Consider the following 25843-nt stretch of genomic DNA (forward strand, 5'->3'; position numbering starts at 1 on the left):
GGTTGGGGATGGCCAAAGTGAGTGAAAGGGGTCAAAAGATATAAACTTCCAGTTATATGATAAATAAGTCCTGGGATTTACTATACAGCACAGTGACCATAGTTAATAATGCTGTATTGCATATCCAAAAGTTGCTGAGAGTAGATCTTAAAAGATCTTATGCAAAGAAAAAAAAACTGTAGCCATGTGAGGTGACAGATGTTAACTAAACTTATTGTGGTGATCATTTCACAATATATACATATATCAAATCATTATTTTGTACACCTAAAACTAATACAATGGGAATTATATCTCAATAAAACTGGATAAATAATAATAAATAAATATCCAAGCCAAAATGGCTTGCTTGACAAAAAATAAAAAGAACTAAAGGAGCTGATATGTGAATTTTAGGTAACATTTTACCAATTAGGGCCCTAATCGTAAGGCATCAGAGAATATTCTGGCTTCCTTCATGAATGCAACACAGGTTGTTTTGTGAAAGGAGACACAAAAGCCTATTTGCCTGCTCTCCTTTGTGGGTATCATGAGTTCAGCAAAATTTCCTAAGTTTCTATAAACAAACAAACAAAAACAAAATCTAGCTCTGAAACCAAACTGTCTGGGTTTTAATCTCATCTCTGGCACTTACTAGTTACTTCACGTTCAACAGGTTTCTTGTTCAAACAGGTGCCTGTTTCTCATCTGTAAAATGGGGATAATGGCATCTCATGGTTTGTTTTGAGACTTCACTACATTAACACTGAGAAACAGTGCCTAGCACAAGTTAAGCATGAAAGAAATATCAGTTATTGTTATCTTTCTTACTGACTAAAGATAAACCAAGAAAGAAAACTGCCTCCCTGCAAAGGGCTCTTTTACTCAGCTGCCTGTTTTGTCTTTTAAAAGCCAAATCTGAATTTCTTCAGCTAAAGTTAATCCAAGTTTTCCTAATTCCATTTAACTTTCTCCTGGGAGTCCACTTAAAGTTATTTTTACCAAGAGGAGATAGTTATTATTCGGGGCAAGAATATAGAGCAAAGAATAAATTATACTCAGATCTCATCCACTTTTTCATTTGTTTTAAACATTTAATTGGGTTTTTCCTGATGTAGCAGCCACATTCCTAAGAAAGGCCCATCAGGGTAGGTGGTGTCCTGCTCTGGGAGACAATTGAAGGTGTCTCAAGCAACCCAAGTCACATGATGGGGCCTCCAGCTAGTTTCTTCCCACCTTTGTGTTTTCATATAGAGAATCTGATGTCTTTAACTGATGGAGGATGGGCTTCCATTGACTGAGACCAGATTGCATTTAGTTGCAACATTTACAAATAGAGTTAATTGATGAAAATGACAAGATCCTTATGAAGAATATTTAATCCAGACAGAATACTTTAGATAAGAAAAGACCTCCAACAAGAAGAAATGCTTCTCAAGTCACAGGGATGGGTGATACCATCCTATATTTCACAGAATCATGATGCTACAAAGAGCCCTGCAATGTCGGCAAATCCTGGTCCCTCACCCAACCCAGTCCGTCAAGCAGGACCGTACTGAAACCATCCAGATCAGGTGGCACATGTGATTTCTCTTAGAAAGTCTCTGAAACAGAATCCATGGCTCCATTTACAACCCAGTGAAGTGTTTAGTGACCCTCAGTTGGAGATTAAAAACTTCCCACACACTAATGCTCAAGTCCCTATATAAATATTCCTATATAAATATGCCACATGTACCCACTGGTACCAGGATGTATCTGTTATGTCTTACCTCAACTGGGTCCTAACTCTGCTCTGAAAACCCTAATTCTTTAAAGCCTCATCCTCTGACACATTGTCCACATTCCTCCATTCTCTCCAAGTCCTCAGTCCTCTCACTCTCAGCAGATGGTACCCCCTGTACTTATAATATGTAGATCCATCCGAACTCCCTTCTTTGCCACTTAATGAATATAAGTTTCTTTACTCAGCCGCATTGCTTTTCCTCCTCACTGCAAAGACTGTTCTATCCTACAACCAGCCACACTCTGGACTCCCTGCAATAGGACCTCATCCATCACGTACTTGCTCTTTTTATGTTTTCATGTTTCCCTCTCAGGTGGCTCTTTCCCTTCTGCTATAAACACATTCACCTAAAGAAAACCCTAACTCCTCTTCACCAAGACCCTCAAAGAAACATCTTACTTCCTCTTAACCATCAAACTCTGAAAGGTAGTCCGCCTTTCTACCAACATTCTTCACCCTCTACTCACTCTAAATTCTGGACTCACTGACTCACCTTCTCTGCAGATTCTTGCATTCCATACTCTATCCCATCCAGTTTACTCCACAGCTTTCAGTACTCCTGATTATCCCAAATAGTCTTCTAACTCCAATTATCTTCCTGAAACTTCAGCAACTTTTGACAGTGTTATGTACTTACTCCAACTTTTTTTTTTGAGAGGAAGCCCCAGTTTACAAGTTACTCTACTTCTCCGAGCCTCTGTTTTTAATCTGCAAAGATATTCATTGTACAGGTTTTTTGCAAGCATTAAATGAGATAATACATGTAAAGATAATACATGTGATTGGCTGTCAATGCAAGATAGTAATTATATTTATTTTTACCTTTCCATAGTCTCAGAGATATTGAGTATTCTGCCTTTCTTTGTCTCCTTCATCAGATCCTCTTACTTTTTCACTCTGCCTTCTGTCAAATATATAAAGCATGACAGCTTTAAATATCACATCTACATGAACAGCCTCCAGACTTACCTCCGACTCCAGCTTCCCTTCCTACCCTGTTCTAATTACCTACTGGACAACTCCTTTGGGTGTCAATAAGCACCTCAAATTGGATCACATGAATTGTCATATATAAATAGTCTTTCCATAAAAAAGCTGATTGCTACCTGATTTCCCCATTTATGTTCATCCTTGCAGTTTTCCAGGCTCAAAGCTTCCATCCATTTTTTTCTCTGCTTTTGTTCAAGCAAATTCTTACCAATTCTGGGCATTTTCGCTACCATAATATCTTTCATGTCTATCCGTTCTTTTCCTTTCTTGCTCAGCACCATTGGACTTTCAGGACTTTTGACCTGATTTATTGCAATGGCCTCTTACAGGATCTTCCTGTTCTTATTGAGCATGTTCCTATCCATCCCTCTATGTTTCAGTTAGAAGAATATCACTGATGCAAAGATCTAATCAGAACACTCTTCTGTCTACAGAAGCCCTCAGGACTTCCAGTCTTGATATGGTAACATAAATTCATTATTCTCTCCTCCTAGAAAGCTTCAAAAACCAATAATAGAAAGTAAAGGAAAAAACAAGCAAACTCCATTTTTGGTAAAACTAGGAAATATTCCAAAATATGTGTATGTGCAGGAGCTATGTGGGAGGAAAGGGTGAAAGCTGAGGAGAGAGAAGCCAGCAGCAGCAGTCCTTAGAAAGCATTAACAAAAATGTAATTCAAGGAGCACACTAAGGAACATAGCTCTCTCCTTTGTCTGCAAAGCATGTGCAGGAACAAGAGTGAGTTGGATGGTGTCAGGAGACCCTCCCGATCCTGACTTAGCACACAGAAATAGAGTAGGTGGGCGACATGCGGAATTATGCAGATGAGCCATGTTTGCAGGAGAGAGTTTGTCTTTGTGGTAGCTGCGAAGAAAGCCTTCCAGTTGTGAATAATAACTAGCCTGGAATACTTGCCTGGGCCCATTATAACCCAACTCACTAAGTGATAAATAATAAAAAAGGGATTAGCATTTAGATATATTCTAGGAAAAGCATAACAAAAGAGCAAAATGTATTCACAGAAGAATAATACTCTATAAAAATATTTCTGGGGGACAGATGAACATAATGAATAAACTCTTTACCATGAACTTTGAAAAATTTAAATCTCAGTAAAGCACTTATCTATGAACAAATATTTCAAAGTTGGAACACCAAAATTCAGGTAAGAGTAGGTAGGTCAGCAAGAGGAGATAAAATGTGACTAGCACTCTAGTATGAAATGGGTGGGGAGAGGGAATAAAATCACAGAATTACAGATAAATGAGAAATGGTACAAGATCAAATATACATTGTAAAAAACCCACTGCAGGACACAAAGGAAAGAAATAAGGAACATAACAAAAATGAAATGGAAAGAAAGAGTTCATTGAGATTAAAGAGAAATTATATTTATAGAAAATAGAAAATGGAGATCCAACATAAGAATAATTGATGTCTCCAAAGACGAAAACCAGAAGAGTGGATTAGAACAAATACTTCAAAATGTAGTTAAATCTTTTTAAAAAACAATTTAAGAATTTTTATAATTAAAAAAAATTTACCTTTGACCTAGATATTGAAAGGGTCGCCTTATGCTAGGAAGCACTGACTGAGAATCCTCTGACACCCAGACCTGTCCTAATGAAGTGGCTGAACTTCAAAGAAAAATTAAGGAAACTCTGGGCCTTCAGGAAAAATGATCAAGTCTTTTATGGGATGGAAAATCAAGCTGGCCCCAGACTTTCTTACTGCAATATCCAATGCCAGGAGACAACAGAGCAACAGATAGTGTATTGAGCCAATGTCATTCAGCTGTAAAGAACACTTAAAAAAAAAAAAAAGGGAGTTTTTGAACATTCTAGAAATCTGGCAATATAGATCCTATAAGTAACTCTTGAAAAAACTACTAGAAGAAGAATTCGGCCTACTAACCAAGAAATGCTCAGGTACGCTTTGGAAAAATCACTAATTGTGAGCACTGATACTAGAATCTTCATAGACCTAAGATACAAATAAAAATCGGAATTGAAGTTACATAAAGAAATGTAAGTGTTACTTGCTGTAACAAGGTAGAAATAATACAAAAATATTGAGAGGAGAAAAGGATGGAGGAAGTGGTGGTAGACTTTTTTTCCTTTTTATAGTATCTGTACATTTAATCTATTATAAAAGGAATATAATTTAAGACTGACAGTTCAAATATTAGCAATAGAAATGTAAGCATTTTTAATAGCACAGAGTAAAACACTGAAAATATTCTAAAATTAAGCAGTGGAGGAAAGAAAAGCACTGATTTATTTAAGCACTTAAATCTTCCCTGAACTCCTGCAGAAAGAAAAAATAATAAAACCATAATTTTTATGTCTTACACCTTTTTGGAATGCTTTCCTCCCACATCTTCACATTATGGCTATTTCTTTTATCATTTAAGTCTCAAATCAAATGTTACTCTTAGGTAGGTCTCCTGTCTACTCATTCTAATAAAGCAGTTCCACCACCACCCTAGTCACTATCAGTACCACACTTAGACCCTTGCTTTAAAGGGCCTTCTCTCTGCCCACCTGGGATCTGGCACCAGCTAGGGCTATAGTGCCATATGGACGGGATCACCAACCAGGACCTGCATAGATCCTAGGCCCATCAATACTTCAGAGCATTTTCCAAGGCCTATTTGCCACACGTGATCAACCAGATGCCCCAAACATTCCCAGACTTGTGCCTGTGAGGTTATCCAATGATACCATATCCAGCCCTGATTTCAGGAGGGCAGCTTGGCCAGATCATGCCAGCTGACTGGCACAATGTTTTGTCATGGGATCATATGAGACTGGGTAGCTAGAATGGTGTTGCCATGTTGATTTGGAGTGACAAACTGTTTATAAAGACAGAGGTCCCACATATCTTGGGAAGGACACTGCTCCTTCTTAGCACTTAAGCAATTGGAAAGTACACTGTTAGTTTGTTCATTGATGTGTCTTCTGAGTGATGCTCCTCCAGTAATTGAAGTACTAAGCTCTGTGAAAAGAGTGACCTTAGCTATCTTGTTCACGATTGGATGTTTAATGCCAAAACAGGGATTCAGTAAAGACCTGCTGAGCAGATAAATGAATGATTGCATGAATTGGTATATTTAAGTGCAGATCTCTTTCCTTCTCTAGAATGCAGGCTCTCAAGACAAAGGATTCTCATACTAGCACAGTGCCTGCCATGTGACAAGGCATGAAATCAGTATCCGAATGCAGAAGTAAACTAATAAACAAACAGATCAGTGAATGAATGAATGAATGAACATATATCATCTAGACTTGAGGTTCTTATCCTTGTCTTCAGGATTCTAATGTGAAGATAAAGGCCTTTGGTTCTTAAAAGTTCTCGTAATCTCCAGAACCAATTAAACCAAAACCTCTGGGGATACGGCTGGGCATGAGTATATTTCAAACTCTCCAGACAGTTCTGGTGTACAACCATAGTTGAGAGTAGGGTGACTGGCTGTCCAAGTCTGTGCAGGACTAATTCTCCCAGGATGCAGAAATTTTAGTGTTAACACTGAATGTATATGGCAAACCAGAATGGCTGGTCACCCTAGTTGAGAATTCACTGATCCAGACTGTCACCCAGGACTGTTCTTGAGGGATGTATTTTCAATTCTTGAGAAGTCAAGACTCATGGACTTCATTCTTTCCTCTGACACTTACCCAATTATGCTCCGCTGGCTCATGTTGACCTCACTGACTGCTTCCTGCTATCTGTTCTTGTTCAGATTTGAGCTGCTATTATGGACTTGGGTGATGTACAAATCTGTGGCATACAAATGGCAAAGGGAATGATCAAACCATTACAGCAGGTCAGCAGTGACCAGGAGAGCAGCTAAAGAAGCAAAGAAACATGAAGTGTTCCTTTCCCAAATGCAACCCAATGAGCCTTCACTTTTTGTTTTCCTTCTAAATGATGACAGGACATTTTGACACATTCCTATTTATCACTTGTTTATGCCAGTTACTCTGATATGAGTTTGCAGTTTCTGTTGTTATCTGACATGACACTTTTCTTAATGGAAAAATCCCCGTGTAAACTGAATTAATATTTAACATTCCAAACACAATTAATTTATACTGAATCCATCAATGTGTAGACGCCCAAATCAGAAATGTCCTTTGACCTGTGACGGGAACAGCACCACAGCTCTCTAGGACCTTGGTATGCAGAGGGTGGCCCTAGGTCTGCAGGAGCGACGATCACCTGGGAGCTTGTTAGAAATGCAGAACCCCAGGCCCCACCTCCACCGAATCAAAATCTCCAGAGGTGGGGCCCAAGAATCTGTGTTTTGAAAAGCTCTCTAGGTTATTATTCTTATGTATGCTCAAATTTGAGCATTTTGCTCATCTAATTCTTCATCTCAGTATCTCAGAGCCCAGAGAAAAGAGGCAAGAGTAAGCAGGGGAAGGAAGCAGATAGCACAGTGGTCCCCAGACTCTGCTGCACAGAAAACACCTGGAGATCTTTGAGACTGTAGGAGCCTGGTAGTGTGATTTAATCGGTCTGGGGTGCAGCCCAGGCATAGGGATGTTTAAAAGCTTCCCAGCTGCCTCCCCTGTGCAGCAGAATTCGGAAATCACTGATAACAGCTTCATCATCAGCAACCCTATCCCCAGGGCATTGCTGCGGCCTCCCACTGCTGAAGAATCCAAAGGAATGGGCAGTGCCAGCACTGCTAGTCCTCCTTCCTTCACGAACATCCAAATCAGCGGTGATGGAATGAAGGCCAGAGTCCCTGAGTCTGGATCTCACCTCTGGCACGAGGAACACCTGTTCTGTCTGTCCTCTGTCAGTAGCTGTTTGATCTTTTCTCTCTCTGGGTCTCAGTGTCTTCATCTGTCAGATATAATAGACCCAATTCCCGGATTCTTCGGGACATCACATAGGATAACATGTGACAGCGCCTAATTCCTTGCCTACTGCATGTTAGCCATTCAGAAAGTCTGAGTCAGGGAAGAGTGTTGTCTCTATCCTGCTTCTCCGCCGGTGGGACAACCAGCAGCGGGAAGTCAGTTGGGCAAGGATTTAGGGGTGTCTCTTGCTCAAGGGTGTTGATGAATTGCAAAAGCCCTGTTCACTTGTGAATTTATTATATGATATCATTTGACTCTCACATCTCAGCCAGTAAGCAGGGGAATGCTTATTGTCCCCATTTCACAGACAATAAAAGTGTCTTAAAGGTGACCAGTGTCACACGGCTGCAAAATGGCCAGCTCAGGTCCCTGGCTCTAGCCCAGGGTTCTCTCCACCTACCCCTCAGTCCACATCCAGCTGCTTGGCCGACTGCATTTGTGAGCAGTAGAATTTTCTGTGATGATAGAAATGTCCTGTATCTGCACTCTCCAGTTCAAAGGCCACCAGCCACATGAGGCTTGGATACTTGAAATGTGGCTATTGGAAATGAGGGATTGAAGTTTTAACTCTATTAATAGTTTTCATTAATTTAGATGTAAATAGCCACATGGGGACAGTGCAACAGTCAGGAGAGTAATGGGAAACTGAAAATATATTCCAGTGGTTTCTACCCACAGATCCAAGCTAAACCCCTTTTTTGGCTTTTCCTTAAAAGATCTTAACCCATTTTCAGTAGCGCAGGCAAGCCGGCCCACTAGCTGATGAGGGCACAGTCACCATGAAATACACAATTCGAATGATGCCTTAAAGCCAGTGATTGGCCAGCAGAGACAAAAGATGTTGCAGAGCAGCGCTTCTCAGATTTGAACATGCACAGGAATCCTCTGGGATCTCGATGAAGCACAGAGTCTCATGTAGGAGGTGCGGGGGGGGGCCTGAAGCTCTGTGTTTCCGCAAGCGCTGTTTCCCCTCCACGGGCCCTGAGCGAGCAGGGCTGCGGGGCGGTGGTGCCCAATAGGCTGCTCTGTCTCTCATCCCCCAGCTGCACTTGGCGATGTCCAGAGACACGCCTGGTTGTCACTTGGGTGGGGGCGCTGTTGGCACCTACCGGGTTGGGTTCAGGAATGCTGCTAAATATGCTACACAGGACAGCAGAGCCCTCAGTTATCTTGCGCAAAATGGCAGCAGTGCTAAGTTTGAGAAACTGTGCGGCACAGCTGAGTGTACGCTTCAGGGAGGAGGGTGGAGTCGATGGGAGAGCGATGGAGTAGGTCTTCTTGGTATGATAACTGATGATTCTTTTCTCTCTCCCACTCTCTTCTACTTGTTTGCACACAGGAGCCAATGCCTCGGCCCCAGACCAGCTGAGCTTAGCTTTAGCCTGGAACAGAGTCGACATCGCTCGCAGCCAGATCTTTATTTATGGGCAACAGTGGCCGGTAGAGTATACGTTGTCACCCCCGACAAGCCCCCCGGCTATATACGTTGTCACCCCGACAAGCCCCCCGGCTGGCTTGGGCAAGGCCATCTGCTTAAGACGTCTCTGAGAGCGGCTCGGGAAACCGCTGCCTTTTCTCTGGGATGGCAATGTGCCCTCGTCTCATGCTTAAGAAAACACTGCCACCTGGTGGAAGATATGACAAAGCACAACTCCCAGTATTACAAACATTTCCATCTCGGCTGAGTGGCCGCTGGTAGCAATTTTCAGCTGCAAGTGATGCCATTTCTTTTACATGACCAAAAAGATACGTAAGACAAATTGTATTAATTAAAAGTCGGAAGGAGTGGAATTAGCAGTTTGTTTCTGCTGGTCTTTGAAGTTGCTGCTTCCAAGTGGTGGCACCTGTGCTAACGTTCGGCTGGGTTGTGCCTCAGGATGTGGAATTAGCCAGCTTCCTCACGCAGGTGCCATCTGGTCCTGGTTCTCCCTAGTCCCAAAAAACAACCCAGAAGGAACCAAGCTTTATATAACTGTTCTCGGTTTGTTTCCCCCAGTTGGCTCTGCCAAAAATAAAAACTTGGAAAACTGGCCATTGGGTCGTATATGTATGCATCCCCAGAAGGCCGCCAGCAGCCGGAAATTTTATTTCTGTGCCTGGAATTACTGAAGGGCAACCCTGGTATACAGATCTTTTTTAATCTTGCCTTTTCCCCAGAAAGTGTCTGCCTAGGGTCTCAACCCTGTCAACACTGTCACCTGGTGCTGCTAGTGAATTGTTAGTGTGGAAAGATTTGCTAAGGAGTCTGGATGCTGGGAGGCTTTTGTGGAAGGAATTAAATAAGGACACAAATAGTTGCTGGGTCTCTATGTAGAAATAACCATGGTGGAGATAGGTAATAACACTTAACTAAAAAAAAAAAAAAAAAGGAAAGCCTACTTTTTGGTCTGTTCACTGGGGTCCCTCTTCTCAGCCAGCAGTCTGATTCAGAGCTAAGAAAGGAAAATGGAGACAGCAAAGTACCCACTTTGGCACTTCACTGGCATGGCAGAAGTTTGGTCAGAGAACTGGGAGAGGAAAAGCCTTGTAAACCTTTGCACCTTCTCAGGATTCAGAAGAGCAAAGAGAGTCAAGGAAGAAATAGCTTTTAGAACTAAAAACCCTTGAATACTATTTACAAAGACAGGCCCCAAAACACAAAAGAGACCGAGGCTGCCCCCAGAGTGGAGTGGCAACAGTCTTCCCAGCGTGCTCTTTGAGGTGCTGAAGGTTTACCAGATGTCAACTGCATCTATTTCTAAACTGTTCAGGTGACTGCCGTAGTGCTGCCTCCCTGAGCCTGGAGCACACTAACTCAGTGACTTGATTTGCAGGTGGGTTCTCTGGAGCAAGCCATGTTGGATGCCTTAGTTCTGGACAGAGTGGATTTTGTGAAATTACTCATAGAGAATGGAGTAAGCATGCACCGTTTTCTCACCATCTCCAGACTAGAGGAATTGTACAATACGGTAGGACCAAGCTAAGCACTTTTTATTTTCTCTACGTTTTTTTGTTTTACATTCTCCACCCCACCCCACCCCCAACCACCATATGCCTGTAAGTCTCCTCCCTCCTCTCCAAATGCATGGATCATTTTCACAAATGTCCCCTTAGACCTGTGTAGATAACAAACACCAAGTCACCAAAATTCCACTTGTTTTAACTGCTCAGTTGTAAGCATCTAAGGCAGAAAGTTATGGGATTGCCAAAAGCTAATATTCTCAGATTCTTACGCAAAACCGCAAGGCTCTGGAAATTAGAACATAGTTTATTCTGTAAGCCCAGAGGGGGTTTGAAGCAATCAACAGAGGGGGACTGATTTAACTCCAGCATCAAAGGAAACTGATCAGCTATCCTGTACCATCTTGCTATCCTCAGAGCTATGTTCATCCTTTTTCATTTTATTGCAATAAAATGTAAAAGAACTCCTTTTCGAAGTTAGAAAAATAAATTTGGGGGGTAATGATTTGTTAATTCATCCACTAGGGATCCCCCAGAGCAATCATAAGAAAAACTATTTATGAAGTGTTTGACAGTATTCAGCAAGTTAAGTATATTGGCTCTGAGTGGTAATAACTAAACTCCAATGAAGTTTAAAAAGTAGGTACAGTTTTCCCCGACTCTGTAGATGAGAAAACTGAAGTCAAGAAGTGAATTAGTTTATTCCAGGTCACCAAACTCCTAAGTAAAGAAAATAGCCAGTACTGAAACAAAGAAAGCTGCTGTCTCAGAGATTATCCTTCCCCTCACTTGTCACACTATTTCTTTGTCCCACCACCCACCACACTAATGAGATGAAGCTTAAGGACCTGTGCCCAGCCAGTGATAGGTTACCCCATGCCACCCTGGCTGTATCTCATTTCTCACTGCTGGAAGTGCTGAAAAACAGGTTAGCAGAGAAGCTCCAGTTTTCTGTTTTCTCTGCAGATTTTTCTTGGTTCAGCATAGTGAGACTGTGAGTAACAATAATGGAACAAAATGGTGGTGTGATGCCCCACCAGCTTTCATCCCCACAAAAAGATCAGCAATTAGCTATAGAAGAAACTGATAAATTCCTAGAAACATACAACCTACCAAGTATGAATCATGAAGAAACAGAAAATTCCAACAGACCAATAACAAATAAGGAGATTGAATTGGTAATCAAAAATCTCCCCAAAAAGAAAATCCCAGGACCAGGTGGCTTTGCAGGTGAATCCTACCTAACATTTAAAGAATTAACCCAATTCTTTTCCAACTCTTCAAAATAATAGAAGAGGAGGGAATACTTCCAAATTTATTTTAGGAGACAAGCATTATCCTGTCAAAGCTAGATAAGGATAAATTTAACCAAATAGTTAAGAATAAATTTAACCAAAAAGAAATGAAAGGTATATATATATATATATATATACCAAAAACTGTAAGACATTGATGGCAGAAATTGAAGAAGACACAAATAAATAGAAAGGTGTCCTGTGTTCCTGGGTTAGAAGTGTTAATGCTGTTAAAATGTCTGTACCACCCAAAGCTCTCTGCAGACTCAATGCAATCCTTTCAATATCTAATAGCTTTTTTCACAGAAATAGAAAAAACAATCCTCAAATTTGCATGGAACCATGAAAGACCCAGAATAGCCAAAGCAATCTTGAGAAAGAAGAACAAAAGTGAAAGCATCACCCTTGATTTCAAACTGTCTCACAAAGCTAGAGTGATCAAGACAGTATGGCGCTGGCATAAAAACAGCCACATAGACGAAGGGAACAGAATCCAGAGCCCAGTAATAAACTTATGCACATACAGTCGACTAATATTTGACAAGGAAGCCTGATATAAAAAATAGAGTGGAGGTTCCTCAAATAATCTGAGGCTGAGAGGTGGGGGAAAAGGAGAGATGTTAGCCAAAGGGTACAAACTTTCAGTTATGAGTTCCAGGGATCTCATGTGCAGCACGGTGACTATAGATAACGCTACTGTACTGTATTCTTGAAAACGGCTATGAGATTAGAGCTCTAATGTTCTCTTCATAACAACCACAAAATGAAATCAAGGATGTGTTTCCTAGCCTACTTGTAGTAAGCATTTCATAGTATATAAAAGTATCAAGTCATTATCTTGTGCACCTTAAACTTACACAAAGTTATATGTCAGTTATAGTTCAAAAAAAGAATAGGGTTTTCAATAAAATAAGTACATAAAATAAAACAGATTTTAACAACTTGCATACCAGAGAATCAAGGATCTAGAGTGGCTATTCCAATAATTGGAAAGAAATAAGCAGGAAAGTTCCACATTGAGAAAGGCCAGTGGAGTTCATCACTCGGATCAACTGCTGGAGGTTCCCTGGAGCACCCTGTGGGGAAGCGATGGTGAACGGCCTCAGAAATCAAAATAGCTAACATTTACTGAGCTAGTGCTGCTTTTATAACTTCATAAACATTCAATCTTCCCAACAACCCTACCAGTTAGGTGGAATTTCCTCATTTTAGAGATGGTAAGACTGAGTCACAGTTAAGTAGCTTGTGCCCATGGTCACAGCTGGTCAGCAGATCAGATCTGGAGCCAGGCATTCTGACTGCAGAGTCTCCATGTTCAATCCCTACACAGCTCTGCATCCCTCAGTGGAAAAAGGAGTTCTCATGAGTATGTTCACATGAATGGGTAGGGAGTTGAAGTGGTACACAGGGATTGTCCCAATAGTAGAATGTGTTCCAACAGCGCTTAAGGATTTACCATGCCTGCTCAACGTGCTCCAGGAAGTTCACCAGATTTAGTGAAGAACAAATACAGGGGCTCAGTTAAATTTGAATTTCAGATAAACAACACATGATTTTTAGTATAAGGCTGCTTCAAAAACTGCATGGGACATACTTATAGTATGAATTATTCATTGTCTATCTGGAATTCGATTTAACTGGGCATCCTGTATTTTATCTAGAATTTCTACTTCTAAAAGACAACAGGATGGCAAGTCATTTCACTTTGGCTTCTCTTTTTCTTCAAACAGCCTGTGGCTTTTTCTTTAGACCAAACATTAGCAAACTACCACCCATGGGCCAAGTCCAGCCCTCTTTCTGTTTTGTATGGCTTGCAAGAGTGGCTTTTTACGTTTCTTAATGTTTAAAAAGTCAAAAGAATAACAATGTTTTTGACATATTAAAATTATCTGAAACTTGACTCTCTTTTAGTGTCCATAAATAAAGTTTTATTGAAACATAGGCAAGCTCATTTGTTTACATATTGCCTCTGGCTGCTTTTTTGCACAATGGCAGAGTTGAGCAGGTGTGATGAAGTCTGAGCAGGTACAGAAAAAGGGCCTCAACCCTGCTCTAGACAATTTCCCATTCATTCTGGGTAATAAACTGTAACTGGCAATGTGCCAGAGTGAACTTCCAGTGGGGTAAATTGGCCGCTTTTTCTCCCCCTGCTGCAAAACTAGCCCCTTCAATGCTGTTTTGGCCCAGCTGTTAGCAGAGTTGATTGCTTCCTTTATAGAGCTTGAACCTGGAACCTCAGATGCTTTTCCTTCAGAAACCACAACCCAAAAATCTGCCAAAAATGTATTTGTTTAGAAAAGACAGGTGCAACTGAGCAACTAGAACAAGGTCCATCTTGGCAAATCACCCCTCCACCAGCCAGAATCCTTTCCAGACCCTTCTTGCCTTACCAATGAGAGCCCCTGACCAGCAAAGCCATTTGATTCTTCTTTATTGTTTTCAGAGACATGGGCCCTCAAACACATTGTACCACTTGGTCAGGGATGTCAAAAAGGTAAGAACCCTCCCGGCCGCAGGTCGGAGGCTGGGCCTTGACTGCTTCCTGTGTTTAGAAAGCGCCTGTGTTTTGCATGAGCTGCCGGAGTATTCCTGTCCCTGCCAGGTGCCTCATTTCAGGGCACGGTGTGTGTATATGTCTTTTAACTCTGACGTCTCTGCTTACAATGCAGCTGTGGTTTTATTTCCAGGCTCTGTGGTTTTAGATGCTTTCACTGGAGATATTGTTTTTGAATAGTGGAACTCTAGGCTTTCCTCCATGCTGTGTGGATTTATGCCATTGCCTATACTGTTCATATGCCCTTTTACTGTTTGGGGAGCTAGTTTCCATGTTGTCCGACTGACATAAGAGGCAGCCTCATTTGCTAGCTTCCTGGCGCAATGCATCATGGTTGCTTCTGACGTTCAGAGCAGAAAAAGCACAGCTAAAAAAGTCCCAGTGGAACAGAGGCTAAAACACATAAAGGCATTCCTTCTTCCAACACTTTACTTTTTCCAGAATGTACCTATTTACTAGCTGGACCTTTGCTAGTAATGAAAAATACCAAATGAGAGGGGAAAGCCACTAGGTTTGAGTCAAGTAGAATTATTCTCATTTCACAAAAGAGGCTGAAATGCAAGGAGATGAGAACTCAATATTACTAAGTGGTTGGTGACGACCTGGGATTTGACCTCAGATTCTTTGATAATAGTAATAAAATAATAGTGCCTACGCTGCACTGATGAGTAGGTATGTGACTAATCTAAGCTTTCTATGTGCCTGAACTCGTTCCCTCTTCACAAAAATTCTATTAAGTAGAATTATTATTTCATTATTATTACATTATTAGTGTATAGTCTTATTCCCATTTAGAGTTGAGAAGAGGGAGGCACAGGGAGGTAAAGATTACATGTAATCTTAACCACGGCCTGTTCATTTGCCCCATACAGTCTCTTTCAGAGGTAGTTTCAGCTGTGAACACTTGATAGCTTCCCAGGAAGAGGTGTTTTAACTCCAAAGATAAACAGATGGTGGCACTTCCCCCACCCCATACACATGTGAGCACATTCACACGCACACCTGGTCACACGTATACCTACCCACCAGTTTGTAACAGTTCTTCACCAGGGTCCAAAGGATATATGCAGAAAAAGCTACAAAGTAACATCAAAAATAAAGTGTCATTTCTTCATCTCAAAGGAAGTCATCAGATAGAACTGACCCTTAGGTGTTTCATAGCCACTTTTAAATTTTTCCTTCAAAAGGCCAAGCAAAGGCCCTGGGGCTGCTTAGAATGTACCTATTAACCAGCTGGACCTTTGCTAGTAATGAATAAAGGGTACACAAAACCCCTCCTGGCCTTGGGAACTTTCCTCCCATCTCCATGCAACCTTGCTGTTAGATTTTTCGTCTGTGTGAGTGACGCCTGTGGGTCTTTCAAAGTAAGAGAACATACGCTGCATAGTCTGTACATCCAACCCAACAACCATTTTACCAAGATCACTTCTGTCCTTGGTCTGCCCCATTTCAAGCCGTGAGCATATCTGGCCCCAATGAACCCATTTCTCTTTCCCTCCAGCCTTCCAATTTTGTTTAATTTTTTCTAGCTTAAAATTATCTGGAAGCTAAACAGGCAGCGGTATCTTGGAAGATGAAGTGTGTGCATACAACGTGTGTTCTTTGCCAAGATACTTGTTGCTCTTGTTCAATAAAACGTCTTTGATTTTTTTCTAAAATAACAAATACAGATATTCCCCTCACCGTAAGCTAATCTGTATCTCTGGAAGAATTTTGAGGCTTTCTGAGGAGGTAGCTCTGGCTTTGTCCCTCAGTCCAGGCCATCAGCCAATCCCAGCCTTCAAGTAAAGTCACTCAACAACCTCCACCACCCAGCTTCTCAATATATCTTGGCTGAGTGTCAAAGGAACTTTTGCAGTTAGATCTCACTGAGTAGAAATGACCAAAAGCCTTCCTATTAGGTTATCATCCTCATAGAACTCTGTTTCCTAATATCATTTTCTGTTTCCTGAAATCTCATCAGCTGCCTCTTACATTTGTTCATATCCCTTATTAGAAGGCATGTAGAGTATTTTTAAAATACAGTTCTTGTTTTTTAAGTAAACTTCTCAGCTAAAGATATGCCTCAAAAATAATGTAGGTTAACAAGAAAGAATAGGATGGTAAGAATTTGGGAGGAAAGAGTATTAGTTAGGAGCAGTTTTATTTTTAAGTGTTATCCTAATACTGGAGCAAGAATAGTTATGTAAGAATTTATTTACTTACTAATTTAGTAACTGGAAGAAAATTATAACAAATCACCCAGGACAGTACTAAACTGGTTTAGGAACAATTTAGCTTTTTACTTGGGTAAAAGAGGCTGCCAGTAAGGTGGGGAGAAACAAAGTCTTTGTTTCATTTCTTCGCTTGTGAAGAAATAGGAGGAAATGCAGACCCCTCTAATTTATGTGATAAAAGTGAGCAACTGGCTTTTGGGGAGCAGGAAAGCAGCCAAAGGAGATGGAAGTCTCTACATTTTATGCCATGTAGATGAAGGGAGCTGGTAAGGAGGGCTTTTGTTTGTGTTTTCTTAAGAAGTGAATGAGAAGGAAATTAATATTGTACACATCTTCCTCAGATGGTTCCAGAAGACTTCCAGCAATTTAGACCAATAAGATATGCAAAGTCTACAAAAACTAGGTTTTAAAATGCCAAGAAAATCTTGGGCAGTTTGAGCAATTTTCAAAATTAAGGAGGATAGTAATAATTAGCATGTGCTTTGTGCTTTATAACAACTATAGGACTTTATGTATAGTTAATTGATCTATTGGTGACAAAAATTAATAAGTGGTAAACCCTGTTACAAAATGCTGTTCATATGTTACGAACACAGTTTCGGACCTTAAACATGGTGTTTGATAATATGTCTATAAAATTAAATGTAAATAACTCTTGGGAATCCAGGGAATGCATTTAGGAATTATCAGTCCATCATAAATTAACAAGCATGACCTCTCCAGGTTCAACTATCTTTTGAAACCAACAGATCTGAATGGGAGAAATTCTCACAAGCTAGTTTTAAAATCTCAAATTATTTCTATCAAGGGAACAAGCTAGGAGCAGGGAGATAGGGAGCTGCTATTCAGCATCAGTCAGAAATTTGAAATGATGTAAGCTGACCCAGTTCTACGAACTGTTTTCATGCATAAATCCATTGGATGCACCAATGCTGTCATACTAAACCAGAGTGGCCAAGTCTGTCTGCTTTTCCATGAACTCTAACTTGCCATTTTAGTAGCTGCCTGCTCACTTCGTGCCTCTGTATGTTTTAAAGTAGTAGTTTTTCTTTTTAAAACTAAATGTGCTGATAATACTTCAGATGACCTATACTATTCCTCCCCACCAAAGGAGGGTGATACTTGAGTACCGTATAGAAGTAGTGTTGGAACTATGATTGCTGAAAGTTCATTCACATCTAGACTCAGAGCTTTTCAGAATGAAATAAAAAAAGCATTTCAGACACACTTTGGGTAAAGAAAGGGCATTCATCATCCCATCTGCCAAACTCATACAAATTTGCAAAAGCATTCTTATTTTTTAAAAGATTGATTGCCCAGTCTGTTGCCATGCCAAATACCAGAGAATGTCCTCCTCTTCCATAAACTTTCACCAGGATAGTCTTTTCCCCACTCTTCTTTGGTAAGCCCCACAATCAGCAATCATTTCACACCTTACATTCGTCAGGAGGAAACAGTCTTCCTTTGAAGGCTTGTGAAGTTTACAAGAAAAATAAAAATTCCTAACCAGATGAAATCTGATAGCGATATCAGGAGCTGACATTGGAAGGACAGTGCATTTCAAAGAGCAGATCTAATAAATGAATTTAAACTATTCTTTGAATTAAAGGTCATCTCTAGGCAAGGGTTGAAATAAAATAGCTCCAATGTAGTAGTTGATAGCATGAAAAAAGGAGACAACGGTTTGTTGTCAAATTGTACCTACCCATAGACCAAACTTCTCTGATTCTATGAGTCAAATTATTTGAATCGTGTGGCTTACCATGAAATGGGAAATAAGTGTTCAGGCTTTACCAGTTAATTACCAAAAAGGGGAAGGAGGGAGTAACAGAAACAGCAAACAGCGTTTTACTCCACTGTCATTGCTGACTTCCCCAGCAGAGGAAGACTCCTGCAGAAGGTTGCTGGACATTACCTGTGGTCTAGGCTGCTTTTTCCAGAGGAAGTAGATGTGACAAGCTCAGCCCCACCCCTGTCTGTCCCTTTACGATCCCTTGTCTCTGAGTCCCAAGCTCCACTAACAAAACTCCAGGGGATTCTGGAAATACATCAGCTCTGGCTGCTCTGGACTAGGGTCTTTGTGCAATGGCCTGGCAGCATGGAAATAAGAGCAGCCTGCCAGGGAATGGTCAGAAAATGGGACCTTTAGAAATAGATAGGATCTTAGATATTTCTGTGCCCAAACTGCCTGTTTTCAGAGTGTAAATGAGGTACGGAGAAAGGAAGTGATCTGTCCAGGGTAGCATAAGTTAGGGACAAAGAAACAAGACACAGTCCAGCCTAGTGTTACTTCAACTGTCAGGTCATATTGCTGGCTGTTCTCTGCACACCTGTGACACCTGAGGTAGCAGGTGGTCAAGGCCATCACCCAGCACTCAGACATGCACCAATGCTCTCACCCCCTCAGAGTTCACCCAGGACACAGCCATCACAAGAGGCTTAAATTGTACCTGACTTTATTCACTGTATGAAATCCAGGTCTTCTTTCCCAGAAGGCTTCCACTTTTCCTAGGAAAAAAAATGTGCAAATGAACTTCCCTTAATTTCTTTTCTCCCAGAAGCCTCTGAAAAGAAACAGATGCAGTCATATCTTGCAAGCTGAGTTCAAACACAGTATTTGGTAAAATAAGCTTTCCCTCTTCCGGATATCCCCTCAACGAGAATATCTGATCTGTCCTTTTATCCAAATCCTCCAATCTGCTCTGTATTCGTTTACTTCGCCTTATTACACACGTAAAACGAACAGGCGAATAAATCCTGGTGAGGGATGCGCCTCACTGGACTGAGGTAGGTGAACATTGCCCCCTTGTGGTCAAACAGAATGCATGCCGGTTCCTTTCAGGCCTTCACTCAAAGCTGAGAGCCCAGAGCGGTCACCAAATCCTTTCTCCTGCTTCAGACCAATAATCAAGCCTTGTGAGAGAAGTAAAAAATATTCCAGCGCCTACTTTGGCAGTATATAAACCTAACAGCCCTTTACGAATAAATTATTTGCAAAAAATGTTTTACTTGCCCCTTTTAAGTTTTTTATTTTGAATTTTACTATTATCACTCTCTTGACAACCCCCAATCTTTACAGACACTCAGAAGCATAAATATTGCTATTCAATATTTCTCTAGGCAATATTGTGGTCTTGTTCTTAGAATTCAGACTGAGGCTCACACAGAGGTTTCTCCAAAGAAAATACAGAGGTGTGAGGCTCACTATGACCCGTCTTTTAATTTTAGAAAAGTCTTACAAGATTAAAAATAGGAACAAATTCATTGACTTGCTACAGTTGCTTTTCAATAGCCTCACAAAAATCTCTTAGGGATTTTTCTGAAACCTGATACTTGAGCCTTACAGACCACAGAGGCTGCCGTAGGCTCAATCCCTTTTACTGGGAAGAAAACTAAGGTCTTCAGGCAAAGTGGCTGATTCGTGAGGGACAGACAGACACCCAGGGTAGTTGACTCATTGCCTGTGTTCTTTTCCTCCTGGGGCTTTTCTCCTCTTGAAATAACAGAGCCAGACCTACAGAAACTGCAGCCTTGTTAACCTGTCTGAAAATGACGGAGAATAGTGGTTGCATGAGTGATATTTTTTAAGCTAAGTTTAATGTTCATAGAAAGAGCAACACATGAAAAGTGACTGTCTTAAAACTTCCTCTAAATTCTCTTTTTTATATTTTTGCCATGCTTTGCATCAAACAAGTCAGACAATTTGTCTTCTTGATAGTCTGAGGATAGCTTCACTCGGTGATTCAGTTGGACTTGATGAGAATCTTCAAACAAAGGAGATTCCGGAATTGTGAGACAGGTGGGGAGGAGGGGAGGGACCATTCTGGAGGGACAATTCAGCTAAAGAAATGGTTCTCAGACTGGGTTCCAAAGGGCCAACGTCAAAGATGGGAAGCATTTGCCCCTCCAAGTTCTTCTAAGTCAGGTATGATGCCCCTTGCACAGTCCCATTGTGCTCAGTGGGCTTGAATTAGGTCCTCAAGCCTGCTTTGTGCCCCAAAGCAAAGGAGAGATAGACCCCAATGGGCAGGACTAGAAAGTAAGTGTGGGGCAGCAAGGAAGTGTCCAGAGCAGCAGTGGGAACTCTCTCTTCAGCCCGACTCCACTGGGAGTAAGAGGCAGAGAGTACATATTTCAAGTCAGATTTCTGCAGTGAACTGGGACTATCCCAAACTGGGCTGACTCAGGCTGTGGCTAGTTAGTTCTGTTACTGAGAATATAATAATGAAAAACCCCAAACTGAGACTTCATCCCAACCAGGTCAAATTATTTTCAGTGTTTTACACAATCACATTTTCACCACAGAAACTATCTGGATGCCTGCAATACACCAGGTACCATAAAAGGAGCCAGAAACACAAAGATGAATAAAACAATTAAAAGCATAAAGCTACAGATTTGATGGTAAGATAGAGTGGGCCTCCTGTAACCCTGAGTCCCCTGCAAATGGGGTCTGTTAATCACAGGAAAGCTGAGTAAGCACAACTGAAAACCTGCCCTTAGTTTAGCAAAACCACTTAGGCTAATTTTGTAATGACAACAATTATCTTTAAACACTCTGAATTTCTCGATTCTGCTGCATAATCCCACATGAACCTTATTTAATAGACCAGCAGTTGGACAAACTTTGGTGTGAATCCGAATCACCCAGAAACCTAATCAAGGGCCTAGAGGCCCATAAATTGAAGTAGGACAGAGTCCAGGCCTTGCCCTGCCACCACGCTCCCCAGGCAATTCTGACACCACCAGAGTTGGAGAACCACCACTGTTGCCAGGAGCCACTTCTGTGAAGTGGCAGAAATGTCACACAGCATCCTGGGCAGGTCCTCCATTAAGAACAAAAGTAGAGGAAGCTTCATGCCTCTCAAAGGATATCTAAAGACAGGGTGCGCCAGGCTTCCTGCACCGTGTGGTGCCCCTTCCGCTCCTGGTACAGAGCCTGCTCCTGCATCAAGGGACTAAGCCCCAGTTGGTCACACTCACCCTTTGCAATTCACTATGTCCTCGGAATTCCCCATTAATGGAACTAATTCTTCCTTGGCCTAACAGGATTTTCCTTAGACACTACAGAGTGCCCTTTTGAAGTAGAAACCACTAATGAGTAGAAAATAATGAAAAAAATTTTTGGATTTTGTATCCATATAAGCAGCTAAAACTTACACCATAACTCTAGGTCTTTAAGAACACTATTCTGTGTGAAAGAAAATATAAAAAAAACCTCCTTAATTCTGGGAAAATAAATATTCCAGTGATAAGATTTTTTCTCTTATTCCTCTCCCCTTTCTCTTTAAACACAAGAGATGCTAATAAATGTCTTCATTCTGACAGCCATCCTGTTCTCCTTTTATGAAAAAGGCGCCAAATTTTTTTAATTGCTAAGAGATTTTTTTATTACGGGAGATCTGAACTTTGAGCATGTCCAGCCTGGTGCAGTCCCTGGTAATAACAGTCATCTTCTGGAAGGAGTCTTCATTTGGGGGGTGTGGAGAAACCAGCATTCAGCAGCGGGTAGTGACCCAGCTGGTCAGAGGCCGAGCAGCCAGGCGGCCAGGGGAGCACGTGGGGGACCCAGTTCCTAGTGGCTGGGAGCGACAGCATTTGCCATGTCTAGCCTTGTGTTTCTTTCTGCTACACTGGTGTTTTTTTCTCCCCAGCTGAAGACTTGAATAAGTATTTTGATTTTCTGTTATTGCCGACGGTTACTGCATCTTCTTATTTAACTTATGTCTTCTTTCCAAGCGAGAATATCCAGGTTTCGGTTGGATCTATTTTAAGGTGAATTAATTAACCAGCATAATAATATATTCATATGTTTCTTTTTTAATTATTATTATTTTTTTAGTCTAAAATAGTTACAGAGCCCACGGCATAGAAACCCTAGTAAACCGCGCTGTCTTTCGGATTTGTGTGTGTGTGTCGTTCTGCCCTCATAGGGGAACCTGCCCCCTGACTACAGAATCAGCCTGATTGACATCGGCCTGGTGATCGAGTACCTGATGGGAGGTGCTTATCGGTGCAACTACACGCGCAAGCGCTTCCGGACGCTCTACCACAACCTCTTCGGCCCCAAGAGGGTGAGGCTTGCGCACATTGTTTCCAAGGGTGGGACAGATTTAGGATGTGGCTTCATTGTCCCCAACGGGGAGCTCAGCTGAGAAGGCAGCTGCCCTCCCTCTCCTTCCCTCCACTATCAAACCCATTAAAAACAAACAAAAGTAAATATAGGATGTACTGGGTGATCCACTCCTTTCTTTTCAAATCAGAAGCTGGCGCCCAGAGCGAACATTAGTGATCAGAGGGTAGTAATGAAATTCAAATCAAGTTCATTATCTGCCTTGGCAGTTTTCAAGGTGTTTGGTCTTGGGATCTATTTATACCTTTAAAAACTATTGAGACTCCCAAAAGGCTTTTATTTTTGTGAGTTCTAAGAAGATATTTATCATGCTAGAAATTAAAATGGAGACTTTAAAAAATATTTATGAATTCATTTTAAGATAAACGTAGGAAGCCCATTACATGTAACATAAACCATATGTTTATGAAAAGTGTATTTTCAAGAGCAAAAATTCATGATAAGGGTAGCATTGTTTCACATTTTTTGAAAATTCCTGTAATAACTGGTTTAACAGAAAGAAAGGGGGATTCTCGTATGTACTGCACTCAGTCTGTTATAAATGTTTTGGTTGAAATATAAGAAGAAAATTCTGACCTCACACAATATGTGACAAATAGAACAGTATATTCAAAAAAGGAAGGAGTATTTTGCAGATAATTGTAGATACTCTTTTCTGATACTTCATCAAAACTCAAGTGGCAATTTCTTAAAGATTAGTTGCAACGTGGAATCTGAAGCCATGTTAATGAACTTTTTCTTACTCTGCTAAATTAAAATCCACGGGTCTGTCTTCCACTTTGCATGGATCATGTGACATCTTAAACGGGTCCCTGAAAAATTTTGGTTTGTTGAGTTACACAGATCTTCTGAATGTTGACACATTTCATCACATGATTTTAAAAACTCACATTCATTATATCACCTTAAATCTCATCAAAGAAGTCTTTAAGTACTAAAAAACTGTCAAAGCCATGGAGGTGGGGATACACGTTTTCCAAAATTTTATTTTTTTCTAGTTTTTGCTTAGAAAGTTTGAATTTTGTCATTGGCAACAAATACGGGCAGTTGTTTTCCTTAAAATGACACCCCCACGTTATTTATTTCCAGAAAGTTCTGCCAGATATCAATTCTAAATAACCATAGTTTGTCTGCCAGTCATTCCTTCAAGGAGATAGTCCATGAAACAAAGGGGCCATAATCCAGTCCAAACAATGGCATGTGTTTCCTCAGGAGAACCCCTGTGGTTCAGCAGGTGGCACAAGCGCTTTCAGCATACTTCCCATTTCAGCCCTCAAGACAGTAAAAAGACATGTTTTACTATCAAAAGTAGAGGTAATAAAGTTAATAGTTTTTAGGCCTCATCAAGGATGTTCTTAAGTGAAACTGGTTTTGGGGTTTTGTTTTTTTAAACTTCCAATGCAGAACAGAAGAATCTAATGACCACAGGTAAAGCGTGGTCCTGCCACCTCCATTCTTGCTAAGGCACCCCAGTTTTTCTTACTGCCTTTGCATCATCAGTGCAAATGTTAACGCAGTGTCAAAACCAAGTAACAGTGTTATTACAAAAATAGCTTTGACTTCACAGACCCCCCTAAATGGGTCGCACGGTTCCTCAACCACATTCAAGAACCGCTCCATCTGGTAGAGGGCATGATTTTTATTTCTGATAAAGTTCAACTTCTGATTCTGCAAGTATTTTGTGGTCCTAGACAAGAATGTTGAAAACATCAAAAACTATAAATAACAGGGAAAAAAAAACACAAATTTCAAAGTGGTGGTCATTTTAGAAGCTAAGAGAGAGAGAAAAGAAGAGAGTCAAGGTTCAAACTATTCTTCACTTGAATGGTCAAATACAATTTGGAGGAACTGTAAGTGCTCTACCCTTACTATTTACTCACATAACTTTTAAGATAGCCAATCATTCTGTAATACTCAAGATGTAGAGTTGGGATTCCTGACTGCTGAGATGTGATTCTGTATCTCCCTTTGTTAAATATAAATCAAGCTCTGGAATTTGCTGAGTTGCTTTCTCTCTCCTCCGTTTTGGGCTGTGCCCATTTTGCACATTCCTAGCGTGACCGATGCTGTGGCCCTGCAGCTGACACTTTCCATGCCATCGAGCACGTTTTGCTGCCATCAGCACCGGCCCCCCTCACCCTTTCATCTAGGCTGTCCTGGACCACAGCACAGAGAGGTGGCCAGCAGGAAGCATCTAAACATGTATTTCTGAGTAATATCTCAAGTCTCCAGATAATAGAGGTCTTTCAGCGGTTTGAGAAACATCACATGGTTTGACTGAATGTTACGTTGCTCACCCAAGTGCTTGATGTCATGGGTTGGCCAAACAGGGGGTGGTTCTGGGAAGATGGAAGAAATTTTGGTCCACAAAAGAGATTGTAAACTTGCAGGCTCTACTATTGAGCAATCTCTTTGTGTACCTCCAGTTTCCTAATTTTCCATGATTCACAAAAATCACTAAATCCTAAATTCTCTTAGAATTTCTATAAGTAGCCTTCCCTTGCTGTGTCTTATTTAGTGAACTGAATAAATGCATTGTGATACAACAGAGTTGTTCCATTACCTATTTAAGATTTAGTAGGATTCTTTTCTTACATCTATAAAGAAAGATATAACTTTTGCATAACATTTTTTTTTTCAACAGCCCAAAGCCTTGAAACTACTGGGAATGGAGGTAAGTATCTGCTCAAATTATTAGTGTCAATTGTTTGTTCTCTGTATTATACATTTTAAATAAGTTTATAAGCTCATTTTCATAGGAAGACTTATTACATGATTCTAAATAAAATAAGAAAGTGAAATTTTTTCCAGTGTCAAAGGGGCAGGTCTCACTAGCTTTGAAAATTCCCCCATGAGTTGTTAGCATTGCAAACAAGAAAATAAATCCTATTTGAAATGCTAACTTGAAAACCAAGGAAGCATATAAATTCCAGTAAGTGAAATCTATTCATTGGTGTTTACAAATGGCAACAAATCTAGAGGCTAGAAATCTTCACAAATGCATCTGAGAGGTTTGTAGAAACTCAAGATAGATTATCTGTTCCTCATCTTTTACTCACCTGGTTATGGTTGTGTATGC

General features: G+C 40.8%; 1 protein-coding gene across 1 annotated transcript in view; it reads left to right on the forward strand.

The window, feature by feature from the left end:
• Positions 1-25843, forward strand: part of TRPM3 (transient receptor potential cation channel subfamily M member 3) — a 481810-nt gene that overhangs the window by 366527 nt on the left and 89440 nt on the right. The window contains 6 exon segments of the mRNA XM_036893415.2: positions 8966-9066; positions 10440-10574; positions 14305-14355; positions 22371-22406; positions 22565-22705; positions 25409-25438. Coding sequence (XP_036749310.1) covers positions 8966-9066; positions 10440-10574; positions 14305-14355; positions 22371-22406; positions 22565-22705; positions 25409-25438 — 494 coding nt within the window.

The sequence above is a fragment of the Manis pentadactyla genome, chromosome 3, assembly GCF_030020395.1.
Source record: "Manis pentadactyla isolate mManPen7 chromosome 3, mManPen7.hap1, whole genome shotgun sequence".
NCBI lineage: Eukaryota > Metazoa > Chordata > Mammalia > Pholidota > Manidae > Manis > Manis pentadactyla.